We start from the raw sequence: 20012 nt of genomic DNA, 5'->3' as shown, positions 1-20012 counted from the left end.
TCTGCTCACTCCCCTTCTCCATCCACCCCAACTCTGCTCACCCCACCATCTCTTCTCCACCCCCCCCCCCCCCCCCAACTCTGCTCACTCCCCCTCTCATGGCATCCATTGTACCCAAGCAGCTTCTCTGAAGGGAATTATACTGGGTCTGCATTCGGCAACTTTAAAGCCCTAGGTTCACATGAAGTGTGAATTGCTAAGACTTCATTCACTTTGGAAAAGGAATGGCCCTGGATTGGTACTATTACTATGATCCGGAGCTGGGGACCAACTTAAAATTTTTTGTCCAATCTGGAACTGCCCAAGAGATTACTGTCTGCAATAAGTCAACTAAACACCTAAAAAGGCCAAACTGTTTCTGTGCATCATGTGGTAACTGCCACTAATAAATGGACCCTTGAATAAATATTTTTCTACAAGACATTCTGAACAGAAATTCTCAGCTATATTCCAAAAAAAAATTTTTTTTTATATTTATATATACACACACATACATACATATATATATATATATATATATATATATATATATATATATATATACATACATACACACACATACATATACACACACACACACACATACACATACTTAAGAAAATTTGTTACATTTTGTGCATTTTTCTTCAGCTTATTGCAAAAGTCTCAAGTAAATATAATAAATCATGCTTGATTTAAAATTAGAAGCATGACACACACAAAACATAATAGAAATAGTAATCTTTAATTGTATGTGGTGCAGATTAACACACAGATGAGCATCTTTCACAGATCACATTAGAGGAGAAGGCTTCAAAAAATCTCCCTGTCGCATGTATGGTTTTGGCTGCATAAATAATTACATTTCCCTCTCATAACAATTTACAGAAGGTACATTTCTAAGGGCTTAGCCAAAAGCATATGCTGTTGTAGAAGTGTCTTGCTGGAAAAGAATTAGAGATCTGCAACAAATGGGGTGTTTTCCAAGTTCCCGGTTGCCGTCATGGATTTCTTTCCAGATGCAAATTTCTTTGCAGCCTACAAAAAGAGGGAGTAAAATCTAGGCATTAACGTGGAATTAACATTTGTCACCGATTTTAAGTCCAGGCAACAAAATAGTTACAGCGATAGTGTCCTATCTCTATGTAGGTTAACATTGCTGACCTACTTCTGAAAAATAGGACCTTTATAACAGCTTACCTGTAAAATCATTTTCTTTTGAATTACATCACGTGACACAGAGCCATAATAATTACTATGTGGGTTACAGTCCACCTTCAGGACCCTGGCACACCCTAAACAGGAAGTTGCCTCCCTATATAACCCCTCCCACTACTGGGAGTATCTCAGTTTTGGAGCAAAGCAATACATGTGTATACTAGAAAGAGTGGCGGGACTTGTGTTCCGTGATGTACTTCAAAAGAAAAGGATTTTACGGGTAAGCTGTTATAAAAATCCTATTTTCTTTAATCGTACATAACGGGACACAGCCATAGTAATTACTATGTGGGATGTCCCAGAGCAATGCCAACTGAGGGGAGGGAGACACAACCAGGGCACCATGAGATCAGAGGTTTTATACTGCTGGCTGCAGTACACTGCACCCAAAGGCGACATCCTAATGTCTTTACATCCACCAGATAGAATCTGGTAAATTAATGGATTGAAGACCGAGTTGGGGCCTTGCAGAATTGAGCCACAGAGGCTTGGTGATGCACTGCCCACGAAGCACTAACAGCCCTTAGAGGAGTTCACTTTGATTTGAAAGGGTAGAACTACCCCTTTAAACCATAAACTTGAACGATTTCTTGTTGAATCCATTTAGAAATAGTAGATTTCAATGCTGCCTGTCCTCTTTTAGGACCTTCAGGCAACACGAACATAACATCCGTATCTGAGCAGTCGCCTTAAGTAGACTTTGACTGATCTCACCACATCGAGAGAATGTAGTGATTTTCCTTCCATAGAACAGGGTTCTGGAAAAATTAAGGTAGAATAATATCCTGGTTGAGCTAAAAACCTGATATTACCTTCGGTAAAAAGTTAGCATTGAGGAGGCAATAGTACCTTATACTTGAATAAAAATATGGCTCTTTACAAGAAAGAGCAGCCAATTCGGATACCCTTCCTGCAGCAGATATGGTTACCAGAAAAAATATTTTCCTGGTCAAAAAAACGACCAAAAGGAATAGGTCTCATCGGTCTCATGTTTGTAATGCCAACAAAACTAAATTCAAGTCCCAAGGGTTCAGGGGTTACCTAACCAGAGATTAAGCCATGTTATCCCCTGAATAAAGTTACGAGCCAAAAAATGCAAAGCAAGTGGTCGTTGAAATAATACCGATAAGGCCGAGACCTGTCCTTAGAAAGCACTCAAGGCCAGTCTCATTTCTCACCCCATTTGCAGAAAGTCAAGGATTCTACCTTTGACCTATTTCCTGGGGTGCAACTCCAGGTTTCACACCAGGAGACATATGTTTCCCAGACTCCACAATATATGAATTATGGAGGCCGGCTCACTTGCATTAACCAAGGTAGAAACTGCTGAACCTGACAGGCCACGCTTCTTCAGAGTGTGGGTCTCCATAACCAGACCGTCAAAATTTAGTGTTTGTAAAGTAGGATGGAACAGTGGACCTTGCGAGAGAAGGTCTGGCCGTGATGGTAGGGTCCCCCACTGCCATCTTTACGATCTCTGTATGACAAGATTCCCTGGCCCCCGAAGAATCAATGACTTCCCTTCCTGCTTGATCCTGCGAAGAAGTCGTGAATGCAGGTAGAATAGGAGGGAATGCATAAAATCAGTGAGAACTGATTCCATGAAACTAGCAAGTCATCTGTTCCGCATGCTAGCGGTTCCTTTGTTCTTGATACAAAGTTGTTGATTTCTTTGTTAAACCTGGACACAAACAGATCTACGTTTGGGATCCCCCATCTTTGACATATTGACATGAAGATATTGGGGTGAAGGAACCATTCAGTTCATGATCACTTTTTCTTTGGATCCTTAGAAATGCTCGATCTGAGAAATCGAGGAGGCTGCCTCCTGTTTAAACTGATCTTTCAATGATTAAGCAATTACTGTCAGCACAGGCTGAGACACTCAATCTGCCAAAGAAATTTTTATTTTTTTTCCCCTACCTTTTTATCCGTTGGATTCCTAAGCATTTGAGCACGGTCTGCCAGACAAGTCAAACTTATTTAGAGGATATAGCAGTGTTAATTGCTGGTATACCCTACTTAGAGAAATTCCTCCACCATAGGATAAAGTGTGAAAACTTTTTAGGAGGGAAAAAAATGCTTATCTGGGTGATCCTCTCAGATACAAAAAAAATAAAATTTACAGCAACAAATGGACAGACAAAAGGCATGCACAGCTTGAGGAGGCTTTAGTGAACCCAAACACTCAGTTAAGGGTACATAAATGTGGAGTGATGAGTCGGCAAGAAATTGCACCATCAACATTAAGACTGGAACTGCGGATTCTTCCGCATTTGACACCTCGGAAGAGGCATCATCAGCCTCCCCATGGTCTCTGGATGGATATTAGTCTTCTGCCCCTAGCTCTTCAGTATGAGGGTCCTGAGTAATGGAAGAGAACCTGTCGCATTTTGACCACTAAACTTTTTGTTTTTTTAATATCATAAAATAAGTAGGGGCTGCAGTGTTAAATAAATACAGTTGCAAACATTTTATGGCCCTGATGCTCACTGACCAGCCACCCCCTCTTGCGGGAGGATGCCATTTGTAGAGATGAGTAGGCTTTCCAGAGCTTGAGGGAGACCCCTTTAGCTCTTTTTTTTGGGGGTTTTAACCCCCCCCCCCCCTTCTGACCATAGCCTGATGCACAAAGCAGAGGTACTACCAGAATAAATCGCATCCACTGCTTGAGCAATAATATAGCCGCAGCTATTAATGCTCAGCCTGATGCAAATAGTAAACGTGTTAAATAGGAAATGCCTGTACCACCAAAACCTCTTTCATGCTTTTGTTTACTCTTCTGACTCTGTGCAAAGCATGAGAAGGTACGTGCTCCATACAGCCCCCAGTGGTGACACTTAGGCATGATATTTACTTTAAACCGGAGGGCCACCCTAAAAAAAAAAAAATTACATCAATATGTTCCAAAAAAAATCTGAAGAAAAAAAAAAAGAAAGAAAGAAAATAATTTTTTTTTTTTTTTTTTAACTTACCAGAAATGGCTGTTGCTAGGCAGATCGTCCTAATCTGCCACTTCCTACACCATGGTGATCTTCAGTCTTCTCCTTGCGTTGTCTTCTGAGGAATGGGGGGCGCTGTGCTCTGGGACACACGCAGTTCCCAGAACACAGCGCGCCCCATTCACAAAGCACTGCGTGACTCATGCATGTGCAGTAGGAAACTGGCAGTGAAGCTGCAAGACTCCACTGCCCGTTTCCCTTAGATAGAATGGCGGCGCCGGGACCCTAGGGACGGTTCGGCTTTGGACAGCTGACATTGCAGGCACCCTAGACAGGTAAGTGTGCTTATTAAAAGTAAGTAGCTACAGTGTTTGTAGCTGCTGACTTTTTTTTTTTTTTTTTAAAGAGACATTTCATAAGAAAAAACTTAAAAATTCTGTAGAAAAACTTCACTTACCTTTCCCGCTGCAGGGTTTTCTGTGGTAAAACCAACAGACCCAATCTTCACCCTTTACGGTGGGTACAGTTAACAAACCTTCAGGAACTGGGGACCCTCAGGGAACCCACAATCCTGGACCTGTAAAAAGCACCTCGCCAATAAAACTTTATGGCCTGAATACCAAAAGCACTGGATCCCAGGGTCCAGCTCTCTAAAAAAAAAAAGAGAAGCATTACAGGCAAAACTTGTTTCTTCAGACACGAGGCCTGGGTACCATTGAATTCGGCCCAAAAGACACTTTGAATGGATCCGGCTGCATAGCTGTCCCCAGCAAGGATTGCTCCAGAGGAGCTCAGCAAAGCACATCTTCACTTGTGACCAACACCTTAGACACTGGCGAAAAAACAGATACTCCCAGTAGTGGAAGGGGTTATATAGGGAGGGTGTGTCCAGCACCTGAAGGTGGACTATAACCCACATAAAAATTACTATGGCTGTGTGTCCAGTGATGTACGAAAAGAAATGCTATTTGCTCTACTGCCTGTCTTCATTAGTTCAGAACCACTAACAATATATTCATGAGAAACATCAGCGTTATATTAAAAGCAACCTTGTCACTTCCTAAACAAAATAAAATATGAACGTATCTTGCAAAAAAGAGGAGGAATAATCACCTTTCTAGCAGGCTAAAATGTCATCTTAAAAAGCCCCATACACAGCTGCTACAGTATATTACCAAAAGCATTTGGATGCCTGCCTTTATACGCACATGAACTTTAATGGCATCCCAGTCTTAGTCCGGTGGGTTCAATATTGAGTTGGCCCACCCTTTGCAGCTATAACAGCGTCAACTCTTCTGGGAAGGCTATTTTAGGCATGTGTCTAGGGGAATGTTTGACCACTCTTCCAGAAGTGCATTTGTGAGGTCAGACACCGATGTGGATGAGAAGGCATGGTGGGCAGTCTACACTCTAATTCATCTCAAAGGTGTTCTATTGGGTTGAGGTTAGCGCTTTGTGAAGGCCAGTCAAGTTCCTCCACCCCAAAACGCACTCATCCATGTCTTTATGGACCTTGCTTTGTGCACTGGTCCAAATCATTTGGTGGAGAGAGGATTCTGATGTGGGGTTGTTTTTCAGGGGTTGGGCTTGGCACCTTAGTTGCAGTGAAGGAAACTCCAAGTCATTTTGAACAATTTCATGCTCCCAACTTTGTGGAAACAGTTTGGGGATGTCTCCTCCCAGTTCCAACATGATTGCGCACCAGTGCACAAAGCAAGGTCCATAAAGACAAAGACAAGGATGAAAGGAGTTTGGGGTGGAGGAACTTGACTGGCCTGCACAGAGTCCTGATCTCAACCCAATGGAACACTTTTAGGATAAATTAGAGTGGAGACTGAAAGCCAGGCCTTCTCATGCAACATTAGTGACTGACCTCACAAATGCGCTTGTGGAAGAATGGGTAAACATTCCCACAGACACACTCCCGAGAAGGCTGTCCACAAGGTTTAGAAGAGTTTAAGCTGTTATAGCTGCAAAGGGTGGGCCAACTCCACATTGAACCCTATGGGCCAATACTTTTGGTAATATAGTGTAGCTCACAATGTCAGGGGTGTCCCTTGCTGGCTACTGTGGTCACCAAATCCTACATCAGTAAAAAAATAAAAACATTTGTCATCTTGAAATGCTTTATGCACTGCTTCGGTCTAAGTTTCAACATATTGCTCACCAGAAAGGGAGCATTCCTTTATTCTGCAAGGTACTTTCAGATTTGTATCATTGATAAAGACAAGGTTGACTTAAAGCTAGAAATAGAAGTTCTACTATGCTGCTGCCAAGCTTTCCTAACAATGCCTACCACAAAATAAAGGGGTATTGTAAAGTACATGTATACTCGGTGTGTTGTGTCTATTTTCAGACTGTTCATGTTATTGGTCTGTGTGTTGCCCATCTCTGTGTGTACTATGGTTTAGGCCTGGGAAAAATTCACACACACGTCCCTATATGTGCTGTTAGGTGGGAGGGCCTTTACCTCCTGGGCATGTAATCCTGCAGGCCCAGTTTGGATTTCATTCAAAATGAATGGGCTTCCTTAACACGATCCATGTTAACATGTAAAATACCACATGCGTGCAGCAACACAACAGAATAGCCAGATATAATGGGGCCTTTAGAGTTTGCGTTATTTTCATATCAACAGCTAGCATTCAGGGAGCTCCCTTTATTTAGAAGGATTCACAAAAGCACCTTGATCTTCTAAGTCAGCAAACATTTGCTTCTAAAAAACAGACCCTGGATGGTATCACTGTAACATAACAAATTCACTAAACAGATGAACTACTTACATTAACAACATCTGCGCTGGTCACGGAATCGATTTGTTGGATGGCAGCAGCTGGTGATGTATAGGTACCGGCTGCCAGTGCCTGGGACCCAATCTCATTCAACAGCCCAGAGGAATTTTCACTAGATAGAAGGTACTGGGATTTCAGCTGGTTCCTGAAATGTCAAATTACTGCCTTTACATATCAATACAAACTTTGACAGTATTCAGGTATGTACATGAATGCAAAATCACTATAGTTCTATGTCTGGAAGGCATAAGGTGTAAAGAGCTTACACTTCAAACTGTTTGTATAGAGCTACCAAACCTTCGACATCACAAGCTGTAGACTAAACTTTTATTTGGATTAAAGAAAACTTTTTTATTTTTATTTTTTTAATAAATGGGTCAATGATATCAAAACGGCTCTTATCACTTCAATCCACTACAAATAAGGGCTGATTAGTAAGCGTTGTGTCTCATACAATGTTGATTAAGAGAGTTGAGACAGCCAGCCTATATCCTTACGATTACTTTTCTCCTAGAAGACTGCCAGTGTTATAACAGAGGGGTAATTCCATTCATTTTTGTACTCACTTTGCTCTTGTGATATCAGCCTCTGATACAGTACCGCCAGCAACAGCTTTCACCTGGTTAAGTGCAGCTTTTATTACCTTAAAAAAAATATATATATATTTTTTTTTTTAACAGAGAATTTAACCCAACAACGTAAATGAAACTTGCTTCATCTTTGCTTTACAACATAATAAACCACTGACTTGTACCAAGCATGTAGCTGGTTACAACTAGAAGCACCTGATAATCACTGGTGTTTAATGGGTCGGTGAAACAAGGATGAGAATGACAGCCCCAAAGCATGCACCTTCAAAACACCTCAGCAATGGCAGGTCTAATATTTGTAGCTTGCCAGGTTCCTTTTGATTTGTCCGTCATTTTCACATACAAACTGGAATCTAGGCAAATGTGACCTGCAGGCCACGGCAGACAAATATTTGCCGTCAATGGGTACATGCCGATGGCTACATTTTGAAGCTGGGAGACTTCTGCAGTTGGCACCTATCCAAAGCTGAAATCTCAGTTTTCTGTTGCTGTGACCTATGGGGTTTCTGGCTTAATATTACATTTAAATAACAAGAAAGCCATTTACTTATGGGCTTCAGCTTGTAGTAAAGAACTGTGTACAGCAAGCTTTCACAAAACGTTTAGCGTTACAAACGCTTTACATTTTAGCAAACAGCTTTTTTAAATTTTTTAAAGCCACCTTAAGCATCAGTTTGGGAAGATTAAAAAACACAGATATAATGGAAGTGCAGGCTGTCACTTTAAAACAAGCTGCTAGCAGGCTTCGCCACAACTTGAAACTTGTTAAAACATGCTGACAGCTTAATGTGACAGTGAGCACTTCTATAAGGATCTGTGTTTAACCTCTTGAGATCCGCGCTATAGCCGCATGACGGCTACAGCGCGGACCTCCTTTGCCGGGACTACGTCTATTGACGTCGTCCCGTGCACGAGCGGCCTGCGCGCCGCGCTCTGTGATCGGCGAGTCAATGAGACTCGCCTGATCACCAATCCGAGCAAGGGGGGTCGATCCCGACCCCTTACCACGTGATCAGCTGTCAGCCAATGACAGCTGATCATGTGCCAAAACAGAGCCGGTAATCGGCTATTTTTCCTCCTTGCGCTGACAGCGCGAGGAGAGAAAAAAAAAAGCCGATCACCGGCGGCCGTGATCGGGACATCAGTCATCTACCAGTGCCCATCAGTGCCGCCCATCAGTGCCCAGCAGAGCCACCTATCAGTGCCACCTATCAGTGCCCCTTAGTGCCACCCATCCGTGCCACCCATCCCTGCCACCCAATCTGTGCCCATCAGTACTGCCTTATCTGTGCCTATCGGTGCCACCTTATCTGTGCCTATTAGTGCCCACCAGTGCCGCCCATCAGTGCCCACCAGTGCCGCCTCATCAGCGCATTTCAATGAAGGAGAAAAATGACCTGTTTGCAAAATTTTATAACAAACTATTAAACATGATTTTTTATTTTCTTTTTATTTTGCATCTTTTTTTGTTTGTTTAGCAAAAAATAAAACTCCCAGCTGTAATTAAATACCACCAAAAGAAAGCTCTATTTGTGGGAAAAAAAATGATAAAAATTTAATTTGTGTACAGTGTTGTATGTCCGCGCAATTGTCATTCAAAGTGCATCAGCGTTGAAAGCTGAAAATTGGTCTGGGACTGAGGGGGGTTTAAGTGCCCAGTAAGCAAGTGGTTAAAGTGTAGCTAAAATAAAAAATAAAAATAAAAAAATCAGCACGAGGGACATAACTTACAGACAGAAGATGTGTCCCTTGGGCAGTTTCCAATTTTGTTAGTAGACCGAGGAGACTCATGGACTGGGGAGGATTTCTACTAACAGAATTGGAATCAGCACAAGGGACATATCCTACTGACCAAGTTATGTCCCCTGTGCCGATTTGTGTTATTGTTTTAGCTACCCTAAGGCTTTAACACCCCTATACTGGAATTGCAGTTTGCTTTTATGACTCCAAGAAAGTCATTTTGTAAAAGCTTGCTGTACACATTAGTCTTTTACATATTGAATCTCATATGTACAAGGCCTAAATGTAATTTTAGTCGCTATGATTGCAAAGCAAATGCATCTAAAAATACAAAATCTGTAAAAATAAAAAAAATAAATGGTTTTATTAAACACACACACACACACACACACACACACACACACACCAGCATAAATGAGTACAACCCTTCGCAAAGTTTTAATAAACTGAGTTCTATAGAACTTAAATGACAAAATACTCAGTTTTACTTAAATTAGTTGATACAAAAATAGATACACCCCATAACAAAAACGATTACATCTAGCATTGTTTATGACCTCCGTGAATTGCAAGGACAGCACAAAGTATTCTAGGCATGGAATGAAAAGGTTGGGGACATATTGCAACATCCATCTTTTTCCATTCTTCAATAACAACCTCTTTTAGAGCCTGGATGCTGGATGGAGCAACTTGTCTCTTTAGAATTCCCCATAGGTGTTCTATTGGGTTCAGATCAGAAGACATACTTGGCCACTGAATCACTTTCACCGTTCTTCACAAATGCAACAGTGGCCTTAGATGTGTGTTTCGGATCATTTTCAGTCACAGTGGTCTTTTTCAGCATGGGCCCTGACAAATTCTAGGTGGACTTTTTTTTGTACATGGGCTTTAGGGGAGGCTTCCTTCATGGATGACACCCATGCATGTCATTCCTCTGCAGTGTATGCCATATTATGTCATGGGAAACAATTACCCGGGTTTGGCTTTCTACTCCTTTAGCCAACTGCAGTAAACTTGTATGGCGCTTTTTCTACAACCCTTATTAGAAGACGCTCCTGTCAAGTAGCGATGGGCTCGGCATATTTGCAGCTGTACAGACCAGGCAATGTCTGTCTAGGATTAGCAGCGTGCAGTATCGGCTTCCTGGTGGGACTGGGCAGGAGCTAGGAACCCGAACACACCGAGCCTATCTCTGCTGTCAAGGTGTTAACTTCTGTGGACGTCTCTGAAATGGTTGCAGTTCCATCTTTGGGACATTTTTGTATCACTTTTTCTAAAGTATTCTGACTAATAAGTAAAGCTTTGTTGATCCTCTTGTAGCCTTCGCCTTTCTTGTGTAAATAAATTTTCTTCTCTCTCAGGCTTTCTGACATTTCCTTCATGTGGCGTCATTGCCGATAGCATAAAATGGGAATAGGTTTTCTTTGTTAAGCAACACCCTTTTATAACTGTCTGCTAGACACCTGTTTAAAGAATAATCAGATTCACCTGTAGTCGAGTTCTTGCTTATTAGGATTTTGTCTAAAATTTAGCTTTGCTACGAAGACTTTCATTGGGGCGTTTTCATTTTTGCAACATGGTCTTGATGGATGAATGAATGAATTTGTTAGGAAAAATACTTTGTGTGCAGATTAACAAATCTTGGTTGCAATCAATGGGCAGCATTTGTGGGAGTATTTTGTAGTATAGTGTCCCATAGAAAATATTGATTCTGAAAAGTAAAGTAAAAGGTTTTCGGACAAATCTGTAAGGCTCCGTTCACACAGGGGGCGACGTGAGGCGACACGACTTGCCGTGCCGCGACCTGCCGCGACCTCAGCGGCGACTTGCAAATGAGGGTGCACCCATTTATGTATTTATGTACAAACAAATTTTACTAAGAATAAGTTCATTAGCATTATACACAAAACTTTGTATTTTCCTTACATCTCCTGCAACAGCAGCCTGGGATATAGTGTAGATGCCAAACAAACCAGTATCCGAGTAGTTTGCACTGAATGCAGAAACCTTGAGAAGACAGGGAAACTTAAGTTAACAGATTGAAAACTGCTTGCAATGTTCAAGTGTTTTTAATAAGTGAAGCAAATTTAGTAAAAAGTGTTTATGTCCCCTCTCCCTAGCACCCTATAACTTGTCCATTTATTTTATTTTTTTGCATGCTTGTCATATATCAAACTTATAGAGTTTACTAAAGTAACGAAAATTCTCCTACAACAGAATAAAAATAAATAATCAGAAGTGATATCATGTGTTGTAGTGTATTTGTGTTGTATTTTCAGATGACAACTGTACTGATTAAAAACGAAAATCATTAGAAAAATTTTCAGGTTTGTCCGATCGGATAATAAATCTGCTCTTGAAAGCTCTGTGCTAACCACACGATCATATGATGGCGTTGAAAGCGGCATTTTTTTATTTTGGATCGTGTGTACGGGCCATTATTCCCTGTAGGCTGAAATCTTCTTTCATGCTGGCAATGCCCATTACAGGATAAAAAAAAAAAAAAAACACCCACACAATTATACATACTCACCTCCATGCTGCAGCATCGGTCACTGCTCTGCGCTGCCCCTTCAATGCTCACTGGAGCTCCAGGTAGGAAAGCTTTGCCATATTTTAGCACTGATCACTGTATTAGCGTCACTGGTCCGCAAAAAGTATCATAAGTGTCAGTATGTCAGCTGCACTATAAGGTCACTTATAGTGACCGCCATTATTAGTACAATAAATAAAAAAATCCCACAGTTTGAGGACGCTATAACTTTTGCACAAACTGATCAATATACGCTTATTGGGATTTTTAATCCAAAAATATGTAGCAAAATACATATTAGCCTAAATTAATGAAGAAATAAGATTTTTACATTTTTTTTTACTGACTATGCCTATGCATTATAGCAGTAAGTGTGTTTTTTTTCAAAATGGTTAGTCTTCTTTTGTTTATTGTGCAAAAAATAAAAAAACAGGTGACGAAAAGAAAGTTCTATTTGTAGGGGGGGGACGTAAAAAAAAAATTTGGGTATAGTGCGCACAATTGTCAGTTAAAGCAACAAAGTATCACAAAAAATGGCCTGGTCATGAAAGGGGGTAAATCTTCCAAAGGTCAAGTGGTTAAATAAAAAGGAAAAAAAAAAACAAACAAAATGGATGCGAGTGGGAATTCAGGATCACAACAAAGCAGTATTCTTTCATGGATCTTATACTTACGTCAAAGGGTTCACTGGTTGCCTTGGACACTGCTTGGGACAGTTTGCTGCTCGAGTTGCTGCCTCTTTTGATGTAAGGCCCTGCACCCAGAATGTGTTGGAGGACATTGAAAGCATTTGCTTCAGGCCCCCCTACTGCTGCTCCTTCTGCCACAATTGCAGCATTGACAAGACTGTCCCCATTTTGCTCTCGGATCTCACCTGTACACCACAAGGTATAGCAAAACATTCTGAGAGATGTACTTCTATTTATAACAAACCCATCACAAAACAGAAATAAATATTTATTGATTTTTACTGCCAATACCTATAGAACAGCAATCTTTTTTTTTCCAATTATTTATTACATTTTTCATAGTACAATAAATAAAAAACCCCTCAAAACAAAATACATTTCCCATGATTTTCTCCACCCCAATAGCAACACACAAAAAATAAAAATAAAAAACTTATAGCATTTCAGCACACCAGTTTACTTTTCAAACTTTAATCAAACCCTTCCTCTACAATATTACACCCTAGTAATGCTTCTGTGTGTGCATGCGAGAATAAAAATTGTCACATTGGTGGCAAGTGGTGGGATAAGACTTCCTTACTGTAAACACATCTGAAATCTCCACCGGAATCTAAAGTCCAGTTAACAGAAGAGGAGAAGTACAGATACCAAGTGTATATATTAGCCAGCACCACATGGATCAACAATCACCGGTGAAAGGTTTCTTTATTGGAGAGAGATCACATCACAGAGATGATCAACGTTTTGAAGCCGTGCAGGGCCCCTTCGTCAGGCATGCGATAACAAAGGGGCCCTGTGTGGCTCTGAAACATTGCACTCAACTCTGTGATGTGATTTCTGCAATAAAGAAACCTTTGAGTTGAGAGGGATCTTAATATAGCACGGTCTTACCCTGAAGGGTCCTAGCGCGCATAGCAGAGTTCCTGGGAAGAGAGGGCCCAGGGACCAGAAGCAGCACAGAGCGGCAAAAGGGTAGAAGAGAGAGACTATGCAGGAAAAGCCAAGTGTTCAGTAGCCCACAGAATACCGGAATAGCGGGGGCCTCCTGGAGATCGACAAGGAGGCTATTCCATAGTACGGCATCCTGGTGGGAGAAGGCCCAACCACCACACCGGATCTTCTTGGGCACAGAGATGTAAAGCAGATGTCTACTGGTAGATCTGAGTGATCTGATGAGAGCTTGTTTATGAAAACGAGAGCAGGGACAGCGTTTGTTGATCCATGGTGTGCTGGCGAACATGTACATTTGCTTGATGTTTCCAGGACCCAGCTGGTAAATGTTGCAGCACCGTTTTATGAGCCTCGTTTGCCAGGAACATGTGCAATAGGAATATTGCCAAGAAGGTACAGATACCAGCGGCCATGAAAGAGGAATTTCGTAAGGAGAGTGCAATAGATGCAGATGAAGCACAGAGGACCAGTGCCAACTTCTGCTCTTGGTACCACTGAAGCTGTATGGTTCTGTAGGCGGTTCTGTAGGCAGTGGTCAGAACCCAAACCCCCTTTGGCTGGCTGCATTCCCCTACCTAGAAAACTGTATTCAGGTACTGCACTTTTAAGATGCATATGCAAACCTACGGTCTAACTAGCCTGTTATAACTTATTTTTTACAGGCATTTATATAGTGCCATCAATTTGCAGTACTTTACATACTGTACTTTGACATAATTCTCTACTGTCAATGAGTTTATAATCTAAGGTTCCTATCTCATATGCACACAAAGTAGGGCCAATTTGGACAGCAAACAACCCCCCAGCATGCCTATGAAGTGTGGCAGGAAACCAAGGTACTTTTAAAAAATCCACACAAAGCATAGGGAGTACATGCAAACTCTTTGTAGACAGTATAAACATGCAATATTAGAAAACCCTTTCCCCTTCTTTAAAATAAACCTTTAGAACAAAAAAAAAAAAAAAAAAAAAAAAAAAAAAAAAAGTTAGGGTACACTCCTCCACAGCTACCAGATTTTAGATGCAATTTTACCAAAGCAAATCTGAAAAGACTGTAGAACCCAAAATCTACATGGCTACCATGGGATTTTTTTTCTCTGCACTCATAAAATACTCCTCTATGCTGCAAAGTACATAGCTATCACCAAGTTCTCAGTTAGGTATATGTTGTACAGAAACATAATAGTATCTGGACAGTTGAGTTTATGATAAAAACCCATCAGATATCCTGGCCTGATAGCTACAGGTGTCACACTAATTTAATACGTGTTACCAGTAGACTCAGTAAAACAGGAATTTGAAAGATGTAAAAGCATTTTCAAGGCAGTTTACCCACTGAAAAGTCAAAACATAGAAAAATTAAACCCATGTACCTCCACGATACTGAGCTTTGATTGCTGCAGGACCAGCACCACTTCTAATATTGAGGAAATGTTCTCCAACTTGTTTTAGGACAGAATGGCTGACACCTATAAATAAAAAACAAACATTCAATGATTTATTGCACATCTTAAAAACAGGCAAATATTTTCTTTATTATACACCTAAAAATCACCAGTTAAAGTGACTGATTATTAATAAGCTTTGCTCATTTGCAAACAAAACCATACCAACAGATCACACCTATGACTACCCAGCTGGTGTGTAATTCAACTATAATGCTCATTCATACAGGTCAAGGACTTTTGGCTCATACACAGTACACACAAATTAACATTTTCATCCAGCGTATGTATGTACACATCCTGAATGGGAAGCATGTATACCAGAATCATGGCTGCAGCCATTATCTCAGTAACAATTTTCTTTTATATATAAACAGAACCCCCCTATACCCGGGCTCTACCATTCCACCAGGACCACTACAAAGGACATAGAGGAGCCTTCCTTCCCGGAGGAGGAGCAGCCTTCCTTCCCGGAGGAAGAGGAGGAGGAGCAGCCTTCCTTCCCGGAGGAAGAGGAGGAGGAGCAGCCTTCCTTCCCGGAGGAAGAGGAGGAGGAGCAGCCTTCCTTCCCGGAGGAAGAGGAGGAGGAGCAGCCTTCCTTCCCGGAGGAAGAGGAGGAGGAGCAGCCTTCCTTCCCGGAGGAAGAGGAGGAGGAGCAGCCTTCCTTCCCGGAGGAAGAGGAGGAGGGGGGCCTTCCTTCCCGGAGGAAGAGGAGGAGGGGGGCCTTCCTTCCCGGAGGAAGAGGAGGAGGGGGGCCTTCCTTCCCGGAGGAGGAGGGGGGCCTTCCTTCCCGGAGGAGGAGGGGGGCCTTCCTTCCCGGAGGAGGAGGGGGGCCTTCCTTCCCGGAGGAGGAGGGGGGCCTTCCTTCCCGGAGGAGGAGGGGGGCCTTCCTTCCCGGAGGAGGAGGGGGGCCTTCCTTCCCGGAGGAGGGGGGGCAGCAATCTCATGCACAGTCGAATGGAAGAATTTTTCCTTGTTTTGATAAGTTGAATTAGTCCTACAATGGAACTGATTCTTGTCTGGGGTAAGAACACCTACTTCTGTACGGTATCTATAATCAGCCCCAAGTACTGTAAAAAAGGTAATAAATGTAAATAAAAAGGAGGATTTTTCTAGGTTGAGTATCCAACCCAGAGATTCGAAGTAGTTACAGCTGTGATCAGACTGATTTAGACCTGAGACTGAATGATCTATTAAAAAGGTAGATAGTCTAAATAGGCTGGGACCGTTATGCCTTGAGCCCTTAATCTGGCTAAAGGAGGTGCCAAAATCTTTCAGAACACCCGTGGTGCTGTGGCTAAACTGAATGGCGGGGCCACAACTGAAAATGATTTAAAATTTCAACGCGCAGAAATTTCTGGTGAGCAGGAAATATTGGCACATAGAGATATGCATCTTTGATATCAATTGAAGCCAAAAAAAACAAACAAAGAAAATAAATAAATAAAAAACTCCCCTCCTTGCAGGATGGACATAACCTGTTGCATGGACTCCATGCGAAAGGATCGGATGTTTAAGTGCAGATTCAGATCTTTGAGATCTAGAATGGGTCTTACCTCTTCGTTTGGTTCTGAAACCGTAAAAGGTTTGAATCAAAACCTGTGCCCTGTTCCACTAAGGGAACCTCTGATATCACCGACTGGGATAAAAGATGATCCAGAGCCAGAAAGACTTAATTTTCTCTGAATCCTTGGGAACATTTTTTTTTTTAGAAAAAAAACGAGGAGACGGAAACTCTCGGAACGCTAGTCATAACCTAGAGAAAAAAACTGCAGAAGCCCCCCATCTGTCCTGACATTGTTCCTGCCAGATCTTGAGAATTGCAGGAGCCTTCCCTGCACCCAATTGAGTGGGGGCACCCCTTCAGGAGGAGGTTTTAGCATTCTGCTTTGTGGGCTGCCCCAAGATCTCTTCCGACTCTGGTGCTGCCCTTGGGGACTTCCCCTTGAACCCGACGGTGAGGCCGTCAAGACTTCCTAGAGGCTGATGCCCCTGGCACAGTAGAGGCAGCATGATTAAAAAGGAGAATGTTTGAACTTTTTTTTTTTTTACTGGTAAAAGAGCTTTTCCCATTAGAGATCCTTTGAACATACTTATCCAGATCTTCTCTAAATAGCCGTTCGCCATGAAAGGGAAAACTGGCTAAGAGCTTTTTACACTGTGCTTCGGCTGACCAATTTTTCAGCCACAGAACCCTGCGAGAATGCACTAGTCCAAGCACAAGACATGAGGCTTAAAATGATAGTCTTTCATAGCATCTACTGTGAAACACAGTGTGTCTGATATACCAGCCATTGCTGGGCCTGTTGATCAGGCAGAATTTTAAGTATCTCCACAAACTGTTCCTTAATGGACTGATACACCAATTGCAGCAAGAACCAACTGCACTACTGAACTTTCTAAAAGCAAGAAGTCTTTAGCAAGAAGTTCCAACTTTTATCCGTTGGATCCTCTAAAATCAGTGCATTATCCACCGGACATGTGAGATTCTTGCTCGCTGAGGCGATTGCAGCATCAATTGCTGGAACCCCCCTCATTTTCTCTTTCATAGAAATTCTCTTCCATAGGATAAAGTGTGGAGAATTTCTTGGGAGGGCAATATTGTTTATCTGGATGTTCCCATTCAGAATACCGTATTTGCCGGCGTATAAGGCGACTGGGCGTATAAGACGACCCCCTATTTTTCAAGTGAAAACAGGTTTTGGGCAATTTTCGCGGTATAAGACTACCCCCCTTCTGAGGCAACACTATTAAAAAAAAAAACATTAGAACCATTAAAAAACACAAAGCAAGAATGCCAACTACTCATCCGCCATGCTGTGATATGCCATAAAGTAAATCAAACAATAATAACACAAACAGAGATCTATTGAATGCCACAACTCTGGAAAGTAGAATTTTTCACTAACCAAACCTATGCCACTTTTGGGTTACAGTCTATGGGAATTGTCCACCAAAATGCATTTAATAACCTTCCTGTCATATGTCCCAGATTTACCTGTCCCTCTTGGGTGCCTGGGACCTCAAAGGCAAATAGCAGGATGTATAGTAGTAGGAGATCAGTGAATGGATTTACCCAGGGAAGTATGGTGAGCGGTGTATTATTTTAATGAATACAACGCCTGCTTGGATTGGCAGAGGCTGTAGCACCATCAGCCCTTGCCTCTCTCTAAGCCAATCCGAGCAGGCTACTCTATGTAGCCTGCTCGGATTGGCAGAGGTTGTTACTCCAATCCAAGCAGGCTCTGTATTCATTAATAGAATACATCGCTCGCTGGGATTGGCTCAACGGCGTATACCATTTGTAGCTGAAGCCACATACAGTATTAGCAGACATTTGGGGGCTGACATCCATCGGGCAGCATTGTATACCTGTATACCCGGCGTATAAGACGACCCCTGATTTTTGGGCATTTTTTTTTAAGTGTAAAAGGTAGTCTTATACACCAGAAAATACAGTACATAAGCTTTTTTAGTATATATGTGCTGCCGAAGCAAGCGGCATGAATAGGGAAACACATCCCCAAATGGGGGGTGTTTTAAAATCCTCTGCTGAGCGGCCGCGCGTTCTGTCGAAGAAGAAGAAGAAGAAGAAGAAGAAGAAGAAGAAGAAGAAGAAGAAGAAGAAGAAGAAGAAGAAGAAGAAGAAGAAGAAGAAGAAGAAGAAGAAGAAGAAGAAGAAGAAGAAGAAGAAGAAGAAGAAGAAGAAGAAGAAGAAGAAGAAGAAGAAGAAGAAGAAGAAGAAGAAGAAGAAGAAGAAGAAGAAGAAGAAGAAGAAGAAGAAGAAGAAGAAGAAGAAGAAGAAGAAGAAGAAGAAGAAGAAGAAGAAGAAGAAGAAGAAGAAGAAGAAGAAGAAGAAGAAGAAGAAGAAGAAGAAGAAGAAGAAGAAGAAGAAGAAGAAGAAGAAGAAGAAGAAGAAGAAGAAGAAGAAGAAGAAGAAGAAGAAGAAGAAGAAGAAGAAGAAGAAGAAGAAGAAGAAGAAGAAGAAGAAGAAGAAGAAGAAGAAGAAGAAGAAGAAGAAGAAGAAGAAGAAGAAGAAGAAGAAGAAGAAGAAGAAGAAGAAGAAGAAGAAGAAGAAGAAGAAGAAGAAGAAGAAGAAGAAGAAGAAGAAGAAGAAGAAGAAGAAGAAGAAGAAGAAGAAGAAGAAGAAGAAGAAGAAGAAGAAGAAGAAGAAGAAGAAGAAGAAGCTACCTTTTATGTCAATCCCCCGAAGGGGAAAAAGGTCAATATTGGGGGCGCAGGAGGAGCCCCCATCTTACCGGAGGATCTGTTGTGGTCAAAGGAGAGGACAAAATCACAGGCGTCTGTGCTGTTTCCAGCATCAGGTTGGTGAGTGCTCAATACAACCCCCAATGGTGACACATAGGCATGACAACATTATACATCGAAGAAGGAGAAATCCCTGAGAAAATCTCCCTTACTTTATCCTCGCAGCAGGGTTTATCCGAGATAAAAACCCAATCTTCACCCTTCACGGTGGGCTCCGAGACCTTTAGAAAACCTTCAGGAACAGGGGAACCTCAGGTTACCCACAACCCTGGACCTGCGACAGCACCCTTCCAGTAAAAACTTTATGGCCTTACTACCAAAAAGTACTGGATCCAAGTCTCTAACACACGAGGCCCGGGTACCATCCATTTAGCCCATGAAAAGGACATCAGAATGGATCCGGTCAGCATGGCTAACCCCAGCAAGGAAGCATCCAGTGGAGCTCAGCACAGCACATTTTTATTTGAGACAGTGGCAAAAAAAAAAAAAAAAAAAAAAACTGAGGACTCCCAGTAGTGGGAGGGGTTATATAGGGAGTACACTTCTTGCCTTAGGGCGTGCCAGTGTCCATCACCCATCAGTGGCCCTATAACCCACATAGTAATTACTATGGCTCTGTGTCCCCCGATGTAAGAAAAGAAAGGTATACTCCTTTCTGCATCACCATTACCCCACCTTTTATCCTGCTAACGTAGATGTTAAGAAGTGAGGGGTAGCTATCCTCATTTCCAAATGGACCTCATTTACGCACTCTCAAACCATTAGGGACCGGGAGGGTCGATACATTGGAGTCAAGGTTTATGCACCAAACCAAGGCCAAGTACCCTTCTTTTCCTCTAAGGTCACCGCCCCATCCCATCATTT

The 20012-nt window shown here is 42.0% G+C and overlaps 1 protein-coding gene across 1 annotated transcript in view; it reads right to left on the bottom strand.

Moving 5' to 3' along the window:
* Positions 1-705: 705 nt before the first annotated feature.
* The window catches only part of UQCRC2 (ubiquinol-cytochrome c reductase core protein 2), a 36086-nt gene continuing 16779 nt past the window's right edge, over positions 706-20012 (bottom strand). Inside the window, exons 9-14 of the mRNA XM_077448995.1 lie at positions 14808-14903; positions 12469-12668; positions 11188-11268; positions 7498-7574; positions 6923-7076; positions 706-1017 (exon numbers count right to left, since the gene is read on the bottom strand). Of these exons, the coding sequence (XP_077305121.1) occupies positions 934-1017; positions 6923-7076; positions 7498-7574; positions 11188-11268; positions 12469-12668; positions 14808-14903 (692 nt within the window). The 3' untranslated portion in view covers positions 706-933. The remainder of the gene's footprint in view (positions 1018-6922; positions 7077-7497; positions 7575-11187; positions 11269-12468; positions 12669-14807; positions 14904-20012) is intronic.

Source organism: Lithobates pipiens, unplaced genomic scaffold (genome assembly GCF_037356315.1).
Source record: "Lithobates pipiens isolate NorthernLeopardFrog02 unplaced genomic scaffold, aLitPip1_a1.2 Scaffold_22, whole genome shotgun sequence".
NCBI lineage: Eukaryota > Metazoa > Chordata > Amphibia > Anura > Ranidae > Lithobates > Lithobates pipiens.
The sequence above is the reverse complement of the archived record's forward strand: the minus strand, read 5'-3'. Positions and strand labels throughout refer to the sequence as shown.